Source organism: Cyphellophora europaea (genome assembly GCF_000365145.1).
Source record: "Cyphellophora europaea CBS 101466 unplaced genomic scaffold supercont1.3, whole genome shotgun sequence".
NCBI lineage: Eukaryota > Fungi > Ascomycota > Eurotiomycetes > Chaetothyriales > Cyphellophoraceae > Cyphellophora > Cyphellophora europaea.
Window position 1 is genome coordinate 2,299,886 of NW_008481809.1, and position 15,528 is coordinate 2,315,413.

Genomic DNA, 15,528 nt, shown 5'->3' on the forward strand with positions numbered 1-15,528 from the left:
CCGGTGCGTGGTGGTCGTGGTGCTGCTGCGGGCAACGACGGAGCTGCGGCGCGGCGCGACCGCGAGGGCGCGAGAATTGTCGTTCGGGCGCACGGTGCGGTCACGGTCGGTCACGGTCAGTCCACTCATACGGTCGGAGATGCCGGCGGAGATAGGGGTGCGGCGCGAGCGCTCGGTGGTCCGGCTGTGGTGTACGGTGCTGGCACGCTGCACGAGGGTGCGGCGCTCAGTAGGCTCGCCTCGCGCGGTCTCGGTGTAGGGGTCGCGGCTGCCGAAGGCGGTGCGGCGGCTCTCACCGTCGTCGGGCACGAGACGCGACCGCTCGGTGTGTCGGCTTTCAGGGACGTGGCGCGTCGATGGCCGGACCGTGGAGTGGCGGGCGCGATCCTCCGTACGGCCATCACGGTCGGTACAGCGGGTGTCAGCACAGCTGGGCGAGTGGTGTCGAGTAGTGTGGCGGTCCGTGGCTCGCTCCGTGGCTCTAGTACGAGACTCGCCGCGGTGGCGGGTGGTGGTGTGGCGAGTGGTTTCTTTACAACTGGGAGCCGCTGAGGCTTGTGGAGTGGGTAGTAGAACCATGTTTTGTTTTGTGGATTGTGGTGGTGGTGGTGGTGCTGAGTTTGATTTGTGTTGTTAAGTTATGGGCAATCTGGATCCGAGATGTGCGAGCCTAGGGTATCTTATAGCGTGCGTATCGCAAAGCAGGACATTCTGTATGCTTTTTGTCCCCGGAGAAAGAGCATTGCCAGCGCCACGGGGCGTCTTTGTCTCCCATTGTTGCCCCCTCATTCTTTTTCTCGCATTATGTAGCAGTGGCATTGCATTGTTTGGCCGGAGGAAGGACCCCCGGTTGTGCCTTGGAAAGTCGCGGGAAGTTGTGACACCTCAGAAAAATCTGGATGGGAACCAGAGATCATGGAGAGGGGAGAGGGAGAGCGCGTTGCTCGAGACGGTCAGGCAGACAGCATGCCGCTGCTGGGGGCTCGAGGTGGCGAGCAGAAGGCAAGTAAGTAACAAGGGGAAACCCCCACAGGACAAGAGATCATCAAGACAAAAAGCCGGAATCATGGTGAAGGGGGTATTCTCCCACTAATCAAATCTGCTTTGACTTGCTGGCACCTATGGACGAATACAGCTAAGCACAGGCAGCAAAGTCTGGCCACATATTTTCATTCCAACCATCGGACAGGTTCTGTCGTCTCAAAAAGTCCCAAAATGCCGTCCCTGATGTTTCGATTACACGGCTGCCTCCCACCTGATGGGAGTCGTACAGACAAGCAAACATAGATACAGAAGAATCAAACTACTCCAAACCCCCTTATCCGTGTTCCTGTTTCGGGACGAGGACGCACACTCATCTCTCTCACGGTCCCAGGAAACGGAGTCCCAATTCCTTTAGGAGACCCCGTGATATTATAGAAATCGATCACGGTCCGCAGCCCACAGCGTTGGTCACACAAGTCAGGATATTCGCGCCCTGGATGGCACCGAGGGCCTGGGGCACCAAGCAGCTGGCCGTGGTGAGGGTGTTGAGCGCCGTGGCGCCCAGGCCCGAGGTCGTCAGGTCGGTCAAGCACTGGGCGATGCCAGTGTTCAGGGCTAACAATTGGCCGGCGGCGTTGAGCACGTCGGCCGGGTTGACGTTCAGGCCGTTCAAGTTGAGACAGGCCGGGGGGATGGCGCTGGCGACGAGGCAGTCTGGCAGGCCTGAGGGCAGGAGCGGAGGTGTGGAGGTAGTGGTGGCCGAAGCGGTCGTGGCAGATGCTGCGGACGTCGTGAACGAGGTGCAGAGGACTGTACCTTGCAGACACTGGACGAGACCTGAGCCTCCTGCGAGCAGATTGGTGGTGAGGCAGGTAGTGACAGAACCCAGCACAGAGAGGTTGAGGAGGCTTTCCAGGTCAGCATTACAGCTCGTGACGAGACCCGGGTTGCCGAGAAGTTGGAGACTGGTCAGTGCGTTGAGATTCAGGCAGGTCTGAGGGAGGACAGAGATACAGAGTGGCAGGTCGGGAATCAGCGGAGTTGGTGTCGCACTTGGTTGAACTGTTGTTGAGGATCCTGCGCACAAGACTGTTCCTTGCAAGCAAGAGACAAGACCAGATCCTCCTGCCAGAAGGTTGTTGGTGAGGCAGGTGGTGACGCCAGTCAAGGTAGTGAGGTCGAGCAGGCTGGTCAGATCGGCATTGCAGCTCGTGATAAGGCCTGGGTTGGTAGTAAGTTGGAGAGTGGTGAGCCCGTTGAGGTTCAAGCAAGTCTGAGGCAGAACAGAGATGCAGAGTGGTAGATCGAGAATGGGAGATGGCGTGGAACTTGGTTGGGCGGTTGTTGAGGAGCCAGCACACAGAACAGTTCCCTGCAAGCACTGAACAATCCCGGAGCCCCCAGCAAGCAGGTTGGTAGTGAGACAGGTGGTGACGCTAGTCAACTGGCTAGGGTCGAGCAGGGCCAGTAGATTAGCATTGCAGCTTGTGATGAGGCCTGGTTGTCCGGCGAGTTGCAAAGTGGTAAGCCCATTGAGGTTCAAGCACGTCTGTGGGAGGACAGAGATGCAGAGAGGTAGGTCGGGGATCAGACCGCTGGTTGTGGTCGCAGTCGTCGAGGGGTTGGCTGGGCAACCGAGACCAACGCTGATGCAGTTAGCGATGTCAGTGCCGGACGTAGTGCCGAGGATCGTAAGCGGGATACAGGCAGCGACCTGCAGGTTGGTGTTCAGGATATCGCCGAGAGAAGCTTGACACAGACCCAGTTGTGTGGTCAAAGCAGTACCAGTCAGGCCGTTGAGCAGTTGGCAGGGGTTGGGCAGGCAGACGTCGAGACCGGCGGATGTCGTGGTCATGGTCATGCTCGAGGTAGTGACGCTGGTGACATCTGAAGTAATAGTAGAGGTAGTAGACTGGACACCTGAAGTACCCGACGATGAGCTGGTAGACTCAGTGGTTGCACTGCTAGACTGCGATGAGGTGGAATCGGTGGACGTGCTCGTGGAGTCGGTGGAAGTGCTCGTGGAATCTGTGACGGTGGAGGCACTGGTCGAGGTGACTGTAGCAGAAGTCACCGAGGTCGAAGAAGTTGGCGACACTGGGGGGGTGAATGTAGGGTCGGCCGGACGGGACGAGGTGACATATGACACGCAGACGGCGCCAGCGACAGGAGCGACAAGCACGGGCGTGCAAGCTGCCGCATCGAAGTCTAGTGCGGGAAAGCCAGCATAAATCTGTTGAGCGCAGCTGAAGAAGCTGGCCGCACCCTGATCAGGGGCGTTCCAGTTCAGGAGAGCGCTGTTGACGCTGAACGAGGTGTTCACTTGATCGTTGGGAGGGTTGATGAGCGAGCCAAGGATGGCACTCTCAGCACCCCGGAGTTTACCAACAGATACAAGTTGGCCGCCCTGTCGGAAGTTCAGGACACCATTGATCAAGTTGAAGGGCGTAGCACCATCGCATCGATCTGCTGCCTGGGCGGGCGCACCGGGAGTAGCAACTGAGAGGTCAACCAGCTTGACCGGAATGGCGGTGTTCTGCGCAGGGGCTTGTCGGCGCTCCAGGTCATAATCTCTCTTGATGACAGGACCCGCTGCAGGAGTGCTGAAGGCGAGGAAGAAGAAGTCTGCCAAGTTGTCGGTCGGGCCGCTCGGAAGACCCTGACCGCCGGTGAAGGGAGGTGTGAAGGTGGTCGTGACCGGTGGCGGGGGTGTCTGGGTGAGGGTGGCGGTGTTGGTGACCGTCACATACGAGATACTCGTAGCACTGGCGTTGTAGACAGGCTGCACGATGATGGTGATGTCCGGCTGGACCGGGCAGACGCCGCTGGGCCCTACTGCGATGACTGCGCGAGGCAGAACATCTCTCTGATGCAAATGCTGATGGTTCGCCTGGACGGCAACCGCCAACAAGGAGGCTGTAAGCGAGTGAAGCCTCATGATGGGTGAACTTTGGCTCTAAAGGAGTGACAAGAAGGTCAAAACGGGCCCGAATTGGGGCTGAGGGACAAGTCGAAGTCCTGTCTTAGTTAGTTGGTCGTGTGATAGACTTTGGCTGAACGACAGGCGTCGACTATAAGCACAAGTCGAGAGTGAGACAGGTGTGCTTGCGTGTGTTGTGCCATTTCCCCTGATCGCGAGCAAACATTCCACCAAAGTCGGTCGGCAATGATGGTGCTCGTCGCTGACCTGTGATACATGGAGGGGGAGATGAAGGGATCCAGATTGGGCATCATCCGCGCTGAAGCATCCAGACACATTCTGTCGACGTGTTGAGCGTGTGGCGAGTGATTTCCAATGCTCGTGTGGTCTATTCGGTTGGGCGGTGAAAGCAGCCGAGCTGTCTTGAGACCCTCAGCTGGTGTCAGTCCAGCGCATTCCAAGGACGCGATGGAGCCCGTGGTGTGGTGTGGCGATTGTTTAAGCGAGGCGCGGACGAATACGAGCTCTAGGAACGCAGTGCTTCGCCTCCTGTCCGAATCTCAACGACTTTGCCTCGTGTGCTGTCAGTCGGCATTCCAGCTCGCTGAGCAAGAGACATCAGATCGATAAGACAGCCATACATGTGCCGGCAGATGTCGTCAGCCGACTGGATGACCGCCCGGGACACAGATGTTGTTGACCACTCCGGAGCATTCTGCCACCTCGCTGGAGCTGAAGGTTCCATCGGCTTTTTGAGCTTGCGCGGTATCCGGATTTCGGCAGCTGGAAGTGGAGCTGTTCTATGTATGATGTGGGCTCTGTTGCTCTACGAGACGCGAGGAATTGAGGAGTTCTTAGAACCCCCTGGAAGGAGACTCACATTGTCGCACCCATGCACAGTACGAGTTGGCGGATGGTGTTTGCGAGGGGCAGATATTCCTGCACCCCTGGCGCATGCCTGATGGCGTCGCATGCCGCCAGGTTTGATACACACATCCGAATGGATGATGGGGGGGGGGTGAGCAGGGGTCCTGAGTGGTTTGTATCTTCGTATTCTGCGCCGAGAACCGGGGTAGGCCTTGGCCAGAATTATCTGGCCCCCAAATTCGAGGTCTCCAGGCCTAAATTCACACTCCACGTTTGGGTCAAGAACCTCCTGTGGTAAGCAATGGATCACCCTGACACAGTAATTGACTCGGTTTGACGGTAAAGATCGATCCCTGGACCTGAGGAGGAAGCTGAAGGACAGTCGAAGGGATCCCCTTTCCAGATTCCCCCTTGCTGCTGCTCTCCAGTTAAGCTTCGCCGGCTATTATGCCCCATGTGCTACGGCTCGGGAGTCGAATCGCCGCGGTAATTAGCCGACGCGTGGTCACACCAATGCCCATTCTGGTATGGCCCGATCGTCCTTAGTTGGATCTCCGCGCATCCCATCGAGCCCAGTCCTGTCCCACGATCTCATATCGCTGCAAGTTTGTAGATACCGCCATATACTTGTGTGCGCACGATAAGGTCAACCCTGGAAGCTTGGCACAACTTGTCCGGGTGTTCGCTGATCGTGTGCACCCACAGCCACCGGCAAGTTCAAGATTGCTCGGGACCCAGAATCGAGTCCTGTTTTTGTGTCGGCTTGATCTCATCAAGAATGACTTAACGTTGGTAGCGGAGATCCTGTGCTGCTACGGTACTTCGTCTCGTATCGTTCAGCTGATGAAAACGGATCTGCAACAAATTTACCGAATTGACCACATCCAGCACTCGGCATTCATGTCAATCGACTGGCAGTTCATGCAGGCAAGCACCGCCAATCCGGTCTAGAGCGCGCATTCCCTGCGAGCAAGTTATGGGGGGAGATTTCCTGACACCGGCTCGGCGCCGTTGGCGCGAATCAAGATCACTTGGGAAAGGTGTGTCCACAGTGTTGGCTGAAATCAGAGCGTACACCTATCAGCAACTCGTCAATGAGGCAACAAAAAACATGAGGAAGCAGGCTGAGGGGAAGAAAGTAGACCCACGTAGGAGGTTCTGAAGTAGAGCCTCGTCGTCGGCACCTCTCGTAAAACATATCACGTGCCAGAGTCACATCAACAGTAGATCACGAAACGACTGGAGCCTGATCTGACAAATGCAGTGAGGCTCGAGATTCAAGTAGCAGGTGGTTTATTGTAGATTCGAAGCTAGTGATGGTACAGTGGTGATCAGATGCCAAGATTCGCAAGGCTGATCGCAAGGCTCTCTGATAAGGGGTACTTGTGCAGTCCGGACGAAATGCCATCAGCTGTGCCGTCATGATTTCGACAACGAACATCGCTGCACGCAGTCATGACAAAGACAGAGAGCAAAAGACTAAGCAGTCTTGTCGGAAGATCTCCGTCGTGTTGTTCGGGGTAGAATCTGTCCAGCGAGAGATCACTTGCCAAAAGAATCGTTGTGGAATATAAATGTTGTAAGAAACAATGAATGTGTCAATTTGGATATCCCAGACCATTTGGATCGTTGCGATGATCCTAGCCTGGCATCTTTGTCTATCAGAATGCTTTGTCTACTCTCTCGTCAGATGCACTGGTTTCACCAAGTCCTACTCCGAGTCGGACCCGTAGTAACCGCCACCAACGGCACGGTATCTGAACCCACCCTTGGTGATGGCACCCACCTCGCGCCTACTCCCGTCCTCGTTGTATTGCACAGCGTCGGCACTCTTTTGCATGCGGTGCCACTCGGACTCGCTGATCTTGATGAGGTCGCCATCGTCATTGCCTGAAGCGGCAGGTCGAGACTGGCGGCGCGAGGTTCGCGTGTCGGTGTCGCCACCACGCATCTTCGTTAGGCAGCGCTCGGCCACGGCATTGGAGACGTCCATCATATCGGCGAATCCTCTGACGCTGGACCGACTGGGTCGGCGCTCAGAGCGCGAAGCCATGACCCTTTGTCGAGGGCGGACCGTGCTCTCACCGTCGTCGCTGAGGCGCATGACGCCCATGGCATTACTGATGGATCTCGAGCGGCAATCTGGCATCAGGGCTTGAGTGATGCGTGAGGCGATGGAGCGAGAGTTGCGACGCTCCAGGCGGCGGGTGGAGTCCTTGACGGTTGGAGTCTCACCTTTGCGGACGACTGCATCCAGCTCACTCCGCATCGCGTTACCGACTTCGGTCTGGCCGGGGTTACGAGTAGTGTGTCGAGAATCGTCGCCGCGGGTTGATTGTCTGACCATTTGAGTGCTAGACGGAGCTTCATCTCGGCGGGCGACCTCCTGGTGAACGGATCTGCCATTAGTACGGCTGTCACGAGTAGTGTGTCGGGACTCGCCACGATGATCAGCGGTGTAAGGATCCCGATCTCCCATGGCGGTGTGGCGAGACTCCTCCCGACGGCGAGAGATTTGGCTCACCTTTGAATGAGACTCGCGACGGCTGGGCTGCCGAGTACTTTGAGAGCGAGGTGGTCGATCGTCGATCTTACGCAAACTTTCGCTGGGCCGCCCACCTCGAGCAGCAGCAATCGTAGAGACGTAGGAATCCTTGTAGTTAGTGTAGCGTGACTCGTCGTAGCGTGGGTCAGCCTTAGGGTGTTGGGCAGATTGCTCGTGGCGCGTATCCCTTCCAGAAGGGTTGGCACGAGAATCGCCATTGACTCGCCGGGAGTCAACAATATTGATCCTGCTCGAGGATGGGGCTGCAAGAAGAACCATGTTGCTGTTTGGGTGGGTTTGCTCGTTTGTGTCCGTTGCCTCTGTACTGGCGTCGGGTCGACCTACTTATACCAGAACGCGAGCGCAATTTCCTAGGACCATGCGGCTTTGTTGCCACAGCCTTTGTAGCTGCATTGTCTCATTGTTCGGTCTTCAACAGGGACCTGTGTCAATGCAATGACTATCGAACAAAGATGTCTCATTGTTTGTTGCGATGGGCCTACCAGAAACTCGTGAGGGACGTCTCCTGAAGCATGATCATGTCAATCGAGAAAGAGAATGTGGTCCTTGTGAATGTGAAATATGATTGAGGGTTTGTGCCCATCTCAGAACCTTGCGCCTTCGTAAGTATCATTGGCTCGTTGGCCTATGGGTATCATGCTTGCTATGGCGCCGTAAAAGTAAACCCGCTGGTATTCCGAGATAGAAAGACTCGACCCGAGCTTTGTCAGCGAAGGTATGATATGCTAGCAGCATTTAGACCTTGACCGTTTTCACAATTCGTGTATCGATGCCGTGACCCCAGCCATAGAATCGACAATCCTCACCGTAATAGCATCCTGGTTCACCTGGCTTGCTCTGAGGGCAGCGGTGACCATAAATGCAATCTGCATCGTCGCAGTCGGTCCGATAGTAACATGGAGTCATCCTGGCCACCTCTCGCAACACTTTGCGCTCGTAATTAGAGATGGGATAATCGTGGCGATGCGTGCAGTGGCTGGAGGTGCATTTCATGCCTTGCAAATAATAGGTGTTACAGAGCTTGAGCTTCTTGACCCGCTGAATCTCGTAATTTGGAATGGCTTCATCTGTGCGATCGATGCGTTGACCTTGTCGGTTTGTGCTGATACTCTTGTTTTGACCCTTGCTCCTGGTATCTCCATTGACGCTCGTGGCGGGAGTACTTTGTTTGACGGGTTTCGTGGTGACAGCAGCAGGGCTGTTGTTTGTTCCATTCGAACCATTCGTCGGGTTCGTGTGTGCTTGAGCTGTAACGGTGGCCCAATTCATCTGTGGAGTACTGGAGGCAGAGTTGTTGCCACTGGTTTTGTTCGATTCCACCCTAGCCAGGACCGGGAGAGTCACGTTGGTGACAGTTTTAGGTGGTGACAGTTTAGTGGAGCGAAAGACGTTATCGAACCGAACGATCTTGAATCCGGGCTGCAGATCTGCGATTTCTTTTTCAAATGGAGCACCCTCGAGGAGAACCAAATGATTGGCGACTTCTGTATCTTGGGCAACTCTGTCGATTATTCGAGCATAGTCGTTGTTGAGGGAACATCCCAGTAGCACAGCATGACAGTGGCAGTCGTAAAGGCTGAGGCGCATGTTTTCGCTAATCTTATCACCAGCTGCATCATTGCGTGTACCCACGTCGACAAAGTCGAAGAGGAGTTTGTTGTTGTTAAATCCATGGATGAAGTCGTGAAGGACACTGGGCTTGTCAATCTCTTTGCATTTGGTCAGGTTCTCAGAGAGTGTTGATATGTCGGCGTAGATGCGGACAGTGATTCGCACCGAGTCGAGGTGGCCGAGATCAGTTGACACAAAGTCAGTAAGCGCTGCTTGGAGAAGTGTAGCAGCCTCTTTGCCACCCTTCTCACCCCTAGACAAGAGATCCTTAGTAAAAAGCATGCCGTCGCCATCGATCAAAGCGGTGACGAAGGCATTACGGTCCATGATCTCCTTAGTTTGTCGCAGCTGATTCTGCAGGGAGTCTTCCCTCAACTGGATGTCTCTGTTAAATTGTGACTCTCGATTCTGGTCGAGTTGCAAGGATCGAAGTTCATTCTGGGTGGTCTCGAGTTGATAGAGGAGGTCCTGTTACACAAAGGTGAGCAATCTTGACAGCTGCTGGATTGGATAGTATATACCTCGATCAACTGATTCTTCTCCAAGTCTTGGTCCTTGAGTCTCTTGTGCCGCTCGCGGTACGATGTCTGGGTCAGAAGTGCACCAATTGGTCCATTTCGGAAAGGTTGAGATCGGGCGCCGTAGTCCGGGCTACTATTTAGAAGCGGATGCTCAAATGTCGGCGAGAAGGGATCGTATCGAGCCATGAAGGGCATTGGCCGTCATGTGAAGATGCACTTAAGTGTTGTAGAAGTGCAAGAGGGGTAGCGCAAATAGCAGAGAGGACAAAGCGGTAGAAAGGCGGCTGTCCAAAAAAACGTCTGGGGTAAGTTATTTCTTATATTTGGCACAGCCATTTCACTGCAGTTCCGCAGGCGCAGGCGCGTTCGCGATTGTCCCCACTATTTCACTGATCTAGTGCGCATTGGGACAGGTGCAGGTCGGGGGCGGCGGTTGTGCTGCAGTGCTCTTTTGCTGCCACGCTGCCATTTTCCTGCCACCACCACCACCACCCGAACACTCCCTACTTCTTCTACACACCCATCTCCCCCCAAGCCTATCTCTCTGCTTTGCCGTCGCTGTCATGGGTATCTTATTGGATCTCGCCCTGCTCCTGGTTGGACTTCAGTCCATTCCTGTCCTCGGCCAAGCTGGTGTACGTCCTCCGATTTCGCCCACTTCGCCCACTTCGCCCACCATTTGACTGACTGCCTGCAGATCGTCGATGAGGAGATCGATGCCCCAAGCAAGAGTCCTTCGCTCTCCGTCGCTGTCTCTGCATCCTTCCCAGATGCTGAGATCTTTGGCATTAAGCTTGTCAATGGCAAGCCGACCGATTCCCTCATCTCCTTCAGCAATCAGGAGCCCGAGCCTGTCACTGTCCAGTTCGTTGGCGGCAGTCTCTGGACTCCTGATTTCGATCCTCAGGGCTCGCGCGTGGTTCGTAACTTGACCACCAAGCAATATGCTGTCGAAATCCCCGCTGGCGAGAAGCAAACCCTGCCCTATCGATTCCAGACGAACATGCACCCTCAGGAGCTGCGCCTTAATTTGGCTGCCGTGGTCAGCAAGGACGAGACGTTCTATACCATGCAAGCCTACAATGGCACCATTTCTGTTGTCGACCCTGACTCTAGCTTCTTTGATCCTCAAATGTGAGTGCGCGCATAGGTTCATCTCTGCAGCAACTGACAGCGTTACAGGATCTTCCTCTACTTCTTCTTGGTCGCGTGCGCCGTTGGCGTCGGCTATGCCTTCTACCATATCTGGGTCGTCCCCTACTTCCCACAGCTGCAGCAGAAGAAGTCAAGAGGCCAGAAGCCCATCAAGAAAGCCGAGCCTGTCGAAGTCGATGCTGCAGGACCCGCCGTGACTACCAGCTCCAAGGGCTACGATGAATCATGGATCCCCGCGCACCATCTTCAGCGGCCCGAGGCGCGTCGCGTCAAGAGTGGTGGTCCGCGCCCAAAAAGCAAAGGCAAGGAATAGACTTCCAGCAGAAAAGATCGCATTCTGGTCATGAAGCCAGCTACTATGCCCTCTTCCAGGGATCATCTTTGCCACAAATGGGCACCCAAGGAGTCACCATAAGGCATAAATCGAGACGACACCTCTGTATCATATCGGATTTGGATAGACCATGTCCCATCAAGAGTATCTATCAAAAGCATTATCAAAAGCTGGTGTAGTGACTGGCGGTTTGGGCTGACAGAGTCATTTGACGCCGTACAGACTTGGCAAGCATTCAGATAGTCTGGCAATACAATCACCGTTCTCATAGAGGACGAAACTTGATATGATACCCTTCGTCATTGCATGAGCCTCCTCTGACCTCGCCCACCTAATAACAGACCCGGAGGCCACTTCAGAAGGTTCAGGCGCGACGCATATCCTAGATAATTGCAGCGCCTCTCTCGTAACAGTCGTATCGTACAGTTTCTCCATCCGCGCGGCAATGTCGGTCACAAGAGGCCTCTTGAGGCTGACATGGAAGCTCAGAAGCTCAAATCAATCACCCATAACCTCATCGTCATCATCATCTGCCTCTCCCCGCGCCTCGTCTTCGTCGCGATCCTCAAGCTCACGGTCCTCGCGCTCCAGCTCCTCTTCGTCCTCAATCTCCCGCTCCACCGCATCGCGTCTCTCCTCCACCACGTCTGCTACATCGTCCACATCCACGATCTGATCGTGCTCCAGCTCCATCGCCTCCGTGACGATCTCCTTGCTCTTCGCCTTGGATCCTTTCTTCTCTCCGGCGGGCCCAGATTTCGATGTCGGGCGCTGCTTCTCTTTGTCCTTCTTCTCGTCTAGGTACGCCACCACGCCGGCGTAGCTCTTGCCCAACTTGCTTCGGTTGAGGTTCAAGCGGGTCTTGACAGCTTCCTTGCCCTCCAGCACGCCCGCGATGGTTGCGAGGACCAGTTTGGACGTGACTTCACAGAGCCCTTGCTCGGCAATGAGGTTGGCTTGCTTGCGGCCTTCCTTGCCCTCCGCGGCTTCTGCCTCACCGTCATCTTCACTGCTTTCGTCGTCGTCGTCTTCGTCGTCTGAGTCTTCAGGAGGCTTTTCGATGTCTTCTTGCGTCTGCTCGGTCTCCGCTTCGACCGTGCCAGCTCTGCTACCACCCTTTTTGCCAGCTTTTCTTGGCTCAACGATCTTTCGGTTTGTTTTTCGGGCGAAGGACTTTTCGCTCCGTTCGTAGGTCTGCATTATTTCGGTAAGTAGCTCTTCGGGTACGCTGACGGTCAAGCTCGCCACGTTAGCCTCCACATCATCGTCTATCTCACCCCTGCCAGGCTTAGGCTGCAGGTGCTTTGTTGTGGCAAAGAGCGTGAAGACATCCAGTACCGTAAGAACTCCTGTCACACGGACTTGGTCGAGCGGCAAGCGTCCCGCAACAACGGGCGTAAGGACTTCGATAAAATTCTCGCGTTTTAATCCCAGGTCAACAATGGGACGCGTGGAGAGGGACCGCGCGTCATTGCTCTCGATCGCAGCCTTCAGCGACACGATCTTCCAGCGGAAATAAAAAGACAAGGCGGTAATGACCGCCATGCAAAGCTGGTCCTCCATCTCAGCAACCGCATCAGTGGTATCGTCGTCCAGCATGCCGTGAGCGACAAGCTTCATAAGAAGTTCGAGAAGAGTTCCATCTTCCCAACCACCGCCCTTGCCTTTGCCTTTCTTGCCATGCACAGGTAACTTTGCTTCGAGGATCTCTGCACAGTCGCTGACGCTGGCAAGATTGGCCACACGCACGCACACGTTGACGAGTTCGCGGAGAATGTTCCGGTCCAGGGTTCCTCGTGTTCCAACTGTCTTGCCTTTGAGGAGGGACTGGAGTGAGCTGATGATATCGCTCCAGAGCTTCTGCACTTTGGCAGTCGCGGCGTCCTTCGACTGCTCGTAAGTACGCGCTACGCGAAGAGAACGCGATGCTTCGGCCAATACCTTGCGATCGGAGTGCGAAGTGAATTGTTTGTTGATGTCGTCGAGCAAAGACGAGTATGTAGCTTCGCCGCCTTGCAGATCTCCAATCAAGTCGGCATCCAGAAGTTGTTCGAGACGCAAGATGGAAGTGGCGGCTTCAGGTGTGCTGCCGTAGCGAGAGAGGAGCTGCGGAATGATGGTCGAGAGGTTGTGCGCGGCAGTTTCTTGTTTCTGGTGGATGGAGTCTTTGGTGGCATTGGTGCGGCCTCCCTTCTTATCTCTGGCGAGGTCGAGTACACCAGCCAGATACATCTTGACTGAGAAGTAGAGAACATCTAGGAGAACGATCTCCTCGCCTTGGCTGAGTTTGTAGGTACCTTGGGCGGCTTGCGAAACATCGCTGTCGTCCCCGCTGGCAGTGATAGAGGAATGATCATAGAGCAGGTATCCTGCAAGCGACTCCCAGTGATTGAGCTCTTTCATGTGCGAATAGATCGATTGAGTCGCGAGCATATACCGGGAGTCGGCGTTGTCGGTACTAGCCAGCGTTCGAATGTTGTCTTCTGGGCTATTGGCCGATTCGGAGCGAGCATCATAGCTGCTCAAGGTTTGTGCGAGGCACTTGAACTTGATCCATGACTGGTTTGCGTCCATCATATCATCCGTGTCCTCAACAGTAGGCAGAGCATCGCTATATTGGTCCGTCTCCCAGTCTTCCACTAGAGCTTTGTACAAGTCTTCGATATTGGAAACGAAGAATTTGCCGACCACTTTCCTTACTCTTGGCTCAGCATCGAAGATCAGTCGCCCGATCGTGTCGATATCATCAGGCTCTAAAAGCTCATAGTTTCTCAGTTTGTCCAGAAGCTCGATGCTTTCAACTCTCACGCTTACATCGGCATCTCGAGCGCCCATCTCAACCATGCGTGGCCGGAACCGATCCGTGAAGGCGCGCAGCGCAGTCACATTCCGCTTCTGGCTGAACAGCATCTTGATTTGCCGTACGACTTCCAGCCGTGTCGGCGCGTTCGGATCAGACATGACCCAACCCAAGTATCGCAGGTACTGGCCTTCCAGGAACATCTTACGGTACTTGGTGATCCAGCTACCCAATGCAGCGACACATTCAACCCGAATCTTCTCATCGACATCCCGATACCGGTGAACGTATACAGTATCAAAGCCGTCGCGCAGGGAAGCGTCGATTATCTCTAGCTTCTTTTCGTCGGCCTTCATGCTCTCTTGTAATGAAGCGACTCTGCCTTTGTTGGAGCTCCGCTTCTTTTTCTCCGCATCCAATTGAGTCTTGGTGGTAGACGTGCTCTGCTGGATCTCACCAGCAAGATCACAGAGTGCAGTAATCATGGAGAGCGAAATGACTGTCGCCGTATGTCTGAAAGGTCGGAAATTCGCACCGGTCATGGTACCGACCCAGACGTGAATGTTATCGTACACCTCGGGCTGCTCGTAGAGAATGGAGGAGTTGTGGAGTGCCTTTACCAGAGCGTCAAAGAACTCAGTCAAGACGGTCTTGAACTCTGCGTACTGTTTGGATTTGGACACCAGCGGATAATCGGCGCTCTGGTTTTCAGAGTATTGCTCCTCTAAGACATCGCCCAGCCTTCCTGGGACATTGTCGATATCCTCGATATCAGGAGACGTTATTTTGATTTCGCACCCAATACACTCGAAGATGAAATTGACCAAGTCCCGGATGGCTGCCACACTGTCCTTTCGTACAGAGCCAATCCAGAGGCCTGCTGCGTGATCCGCATCCTGTCCTCGTCCAAACACTTCGGCGTAGAGTCCCTCCTTCTGAACCTGACTCTGTCGTGCTCGGGCTCTCTGTACTTTGGCAGATTTTGTGGCGGGACGACCCGGAGCGTTGGCAGATCGGATTGCAAGCTTGGTCCCTGCATTCGTCTTGACTCGTTTGATCGCCTGTTTAGGAGGATTCTTGCGCTTGTTCTGCGTTCTTTGTTTCTCTCTCACATCTTCGTCGTCGGGCTCTGATTCGTCCTCGTCGTCTTCAGATGTCTCGTCCTCGTCTTCTGTGTCATTGGCGTGAGTAACAGCCACGCGTTTGCGTTTTGCGGAGCCATTCGCAAGTAGACTGCCTGCATGCTCTTCCTCCGCAAACACATCCGGTCTGCGCGAGACGCGACCCGACTTCCGTCGGTTCGAGTCCGCAGTACCGTTCGGCAGTTCCGAGTCCGTCTCCATGATGTGGTGCGTTTGAGCGCCGATGCGCCCGGTCAGGCCCAAAGGAGGGGAAGGACGTGGGCGACGAACGTTATATGCAGTCGGCGTTTCCGGTAGAGCGAGTCCTATTGCGCAGCGCTGTATGATGCCCACACGCGACTCACTTGAAAGGTGTGCGGACCTTGCTGCAACAAAAAAATGTCATGACAGGATTGTTGGATCTGGCAAGAACGCGTCGAGTAGACGCGAACTTCTGCCCCACTTAATTTAACCTAAGATGCCAAGGCTACCGGCCAGCCTTGTTGGGAAAGCGCGAGGTGGCGGCGGAGGCAGAGGCAGCAGATAGCAGGTTCTCCTAGCTTGTGATCTATCTGGACTACCGGTGCTTGCTGCTGGAGCTCTGCGGCGCAGTACACACCAGTCAACAGCCATGTACGCACAAGGATCC

At 55.0% G+C, this 15,528-nt stretch overlaps 5 protein-coding genes across 5 annotated transcripts; 1 reads left to right on the plus strand and 4 right to left on the minus strand.

The window, feature by feature from the left end:
* Positions 1-1,426: 1,426 nt before the first annotated feature.
* Positions 1,427-3,922, minus strand: HMPREF1541_03786 (uncharacterized protein; the record flags this gene model as incomplete). The annotated part of the gene is made up of 1 exon (XM_008718134.1): positions 1,427-3,922. The coding sequence occupies one exon, from the start codon at positions 3,920-3,922 to the stop codon at positions 1,427-1,429; it is 2,496 nt and encodes an 831-aa protein (XP_008716356.1).
* A 2,560-nt stretch (positions 3,923-6,482) lies between these two features.
* On the minus strand, positions 6,483-7,595 carry HMPREF1541_03787 (uncharacterized protein; the record flags this gene model as incomplete). The annotated part of the gene is made up of 1 exon (XM_008718135.1): positions 6,483-7,595. The coding sequence occupies one exon, from the start codon at positions 7,593-7,595 to the stop codon at positions 6,483-6,485; it is 1,113 nt and encodes a 370-aa protein (XP_008716357.1).
* A 477-nt stretch (positions 7,596-8,072) lies between these two features.
* HMPREF1541_03788 (uncharacterized protein) lies at positions 8,073-9,655 on the minus strand (the record flags this gene model as incomplete). The annotated part of the gene is made up of 2 exons (XM_008718136.1): positions 8,073-9,416; positions 9,470-9,655. The coding sequence occupies 2 exons, from the start codon at positions 9,653-9,655 to the stop codon at positions 8,073-8,075; spliced, it is 1,530 nt and encodes a 509-aa protein (XP_008716358.1).
* A 377-nt stretch (positions 9,656-10,032) lies between these two features.
* HMPREF1541_03789 (uncharacterized protein) lies at positions 10,033-10,937 on the plus strand (the record flags this gene model as incomplete). Its single annotated transcript, XM_008718137.1, has 3 exons — positions 10,033-10,104; positions 10,167-10,603; positions 10,652-10,937. The coding sequence occupies 3 exons, from the start codon at positions 10,033-10,035 to the stop codon at positions 10,935-10,937; spliced, it is 795 nt and encodes a 264-aa protein (XP_008716359.1).
* A 519-nt stretch (positions 10,938-11,456) lies between these two features.
* Positions 11,457-15,101, minus strand: HMPREF1541_03790 (uncharacterized protein; the record flags this gene model as incomplete). The annotated part of the gene is made up of 1 exon (XM_008718138.1): positions 11,457-15,101. The coding sequence occupies one exon, from the start codon at positions 15,099-15,101 to the stop codon at positions 11,457-11,459; it is 3,645 nt and encodes a 1,214-aa protein (XP_008716360.1).
* Between the last annotated feature and the right edge of the window lie 427 nt (positions 15,102-15,528).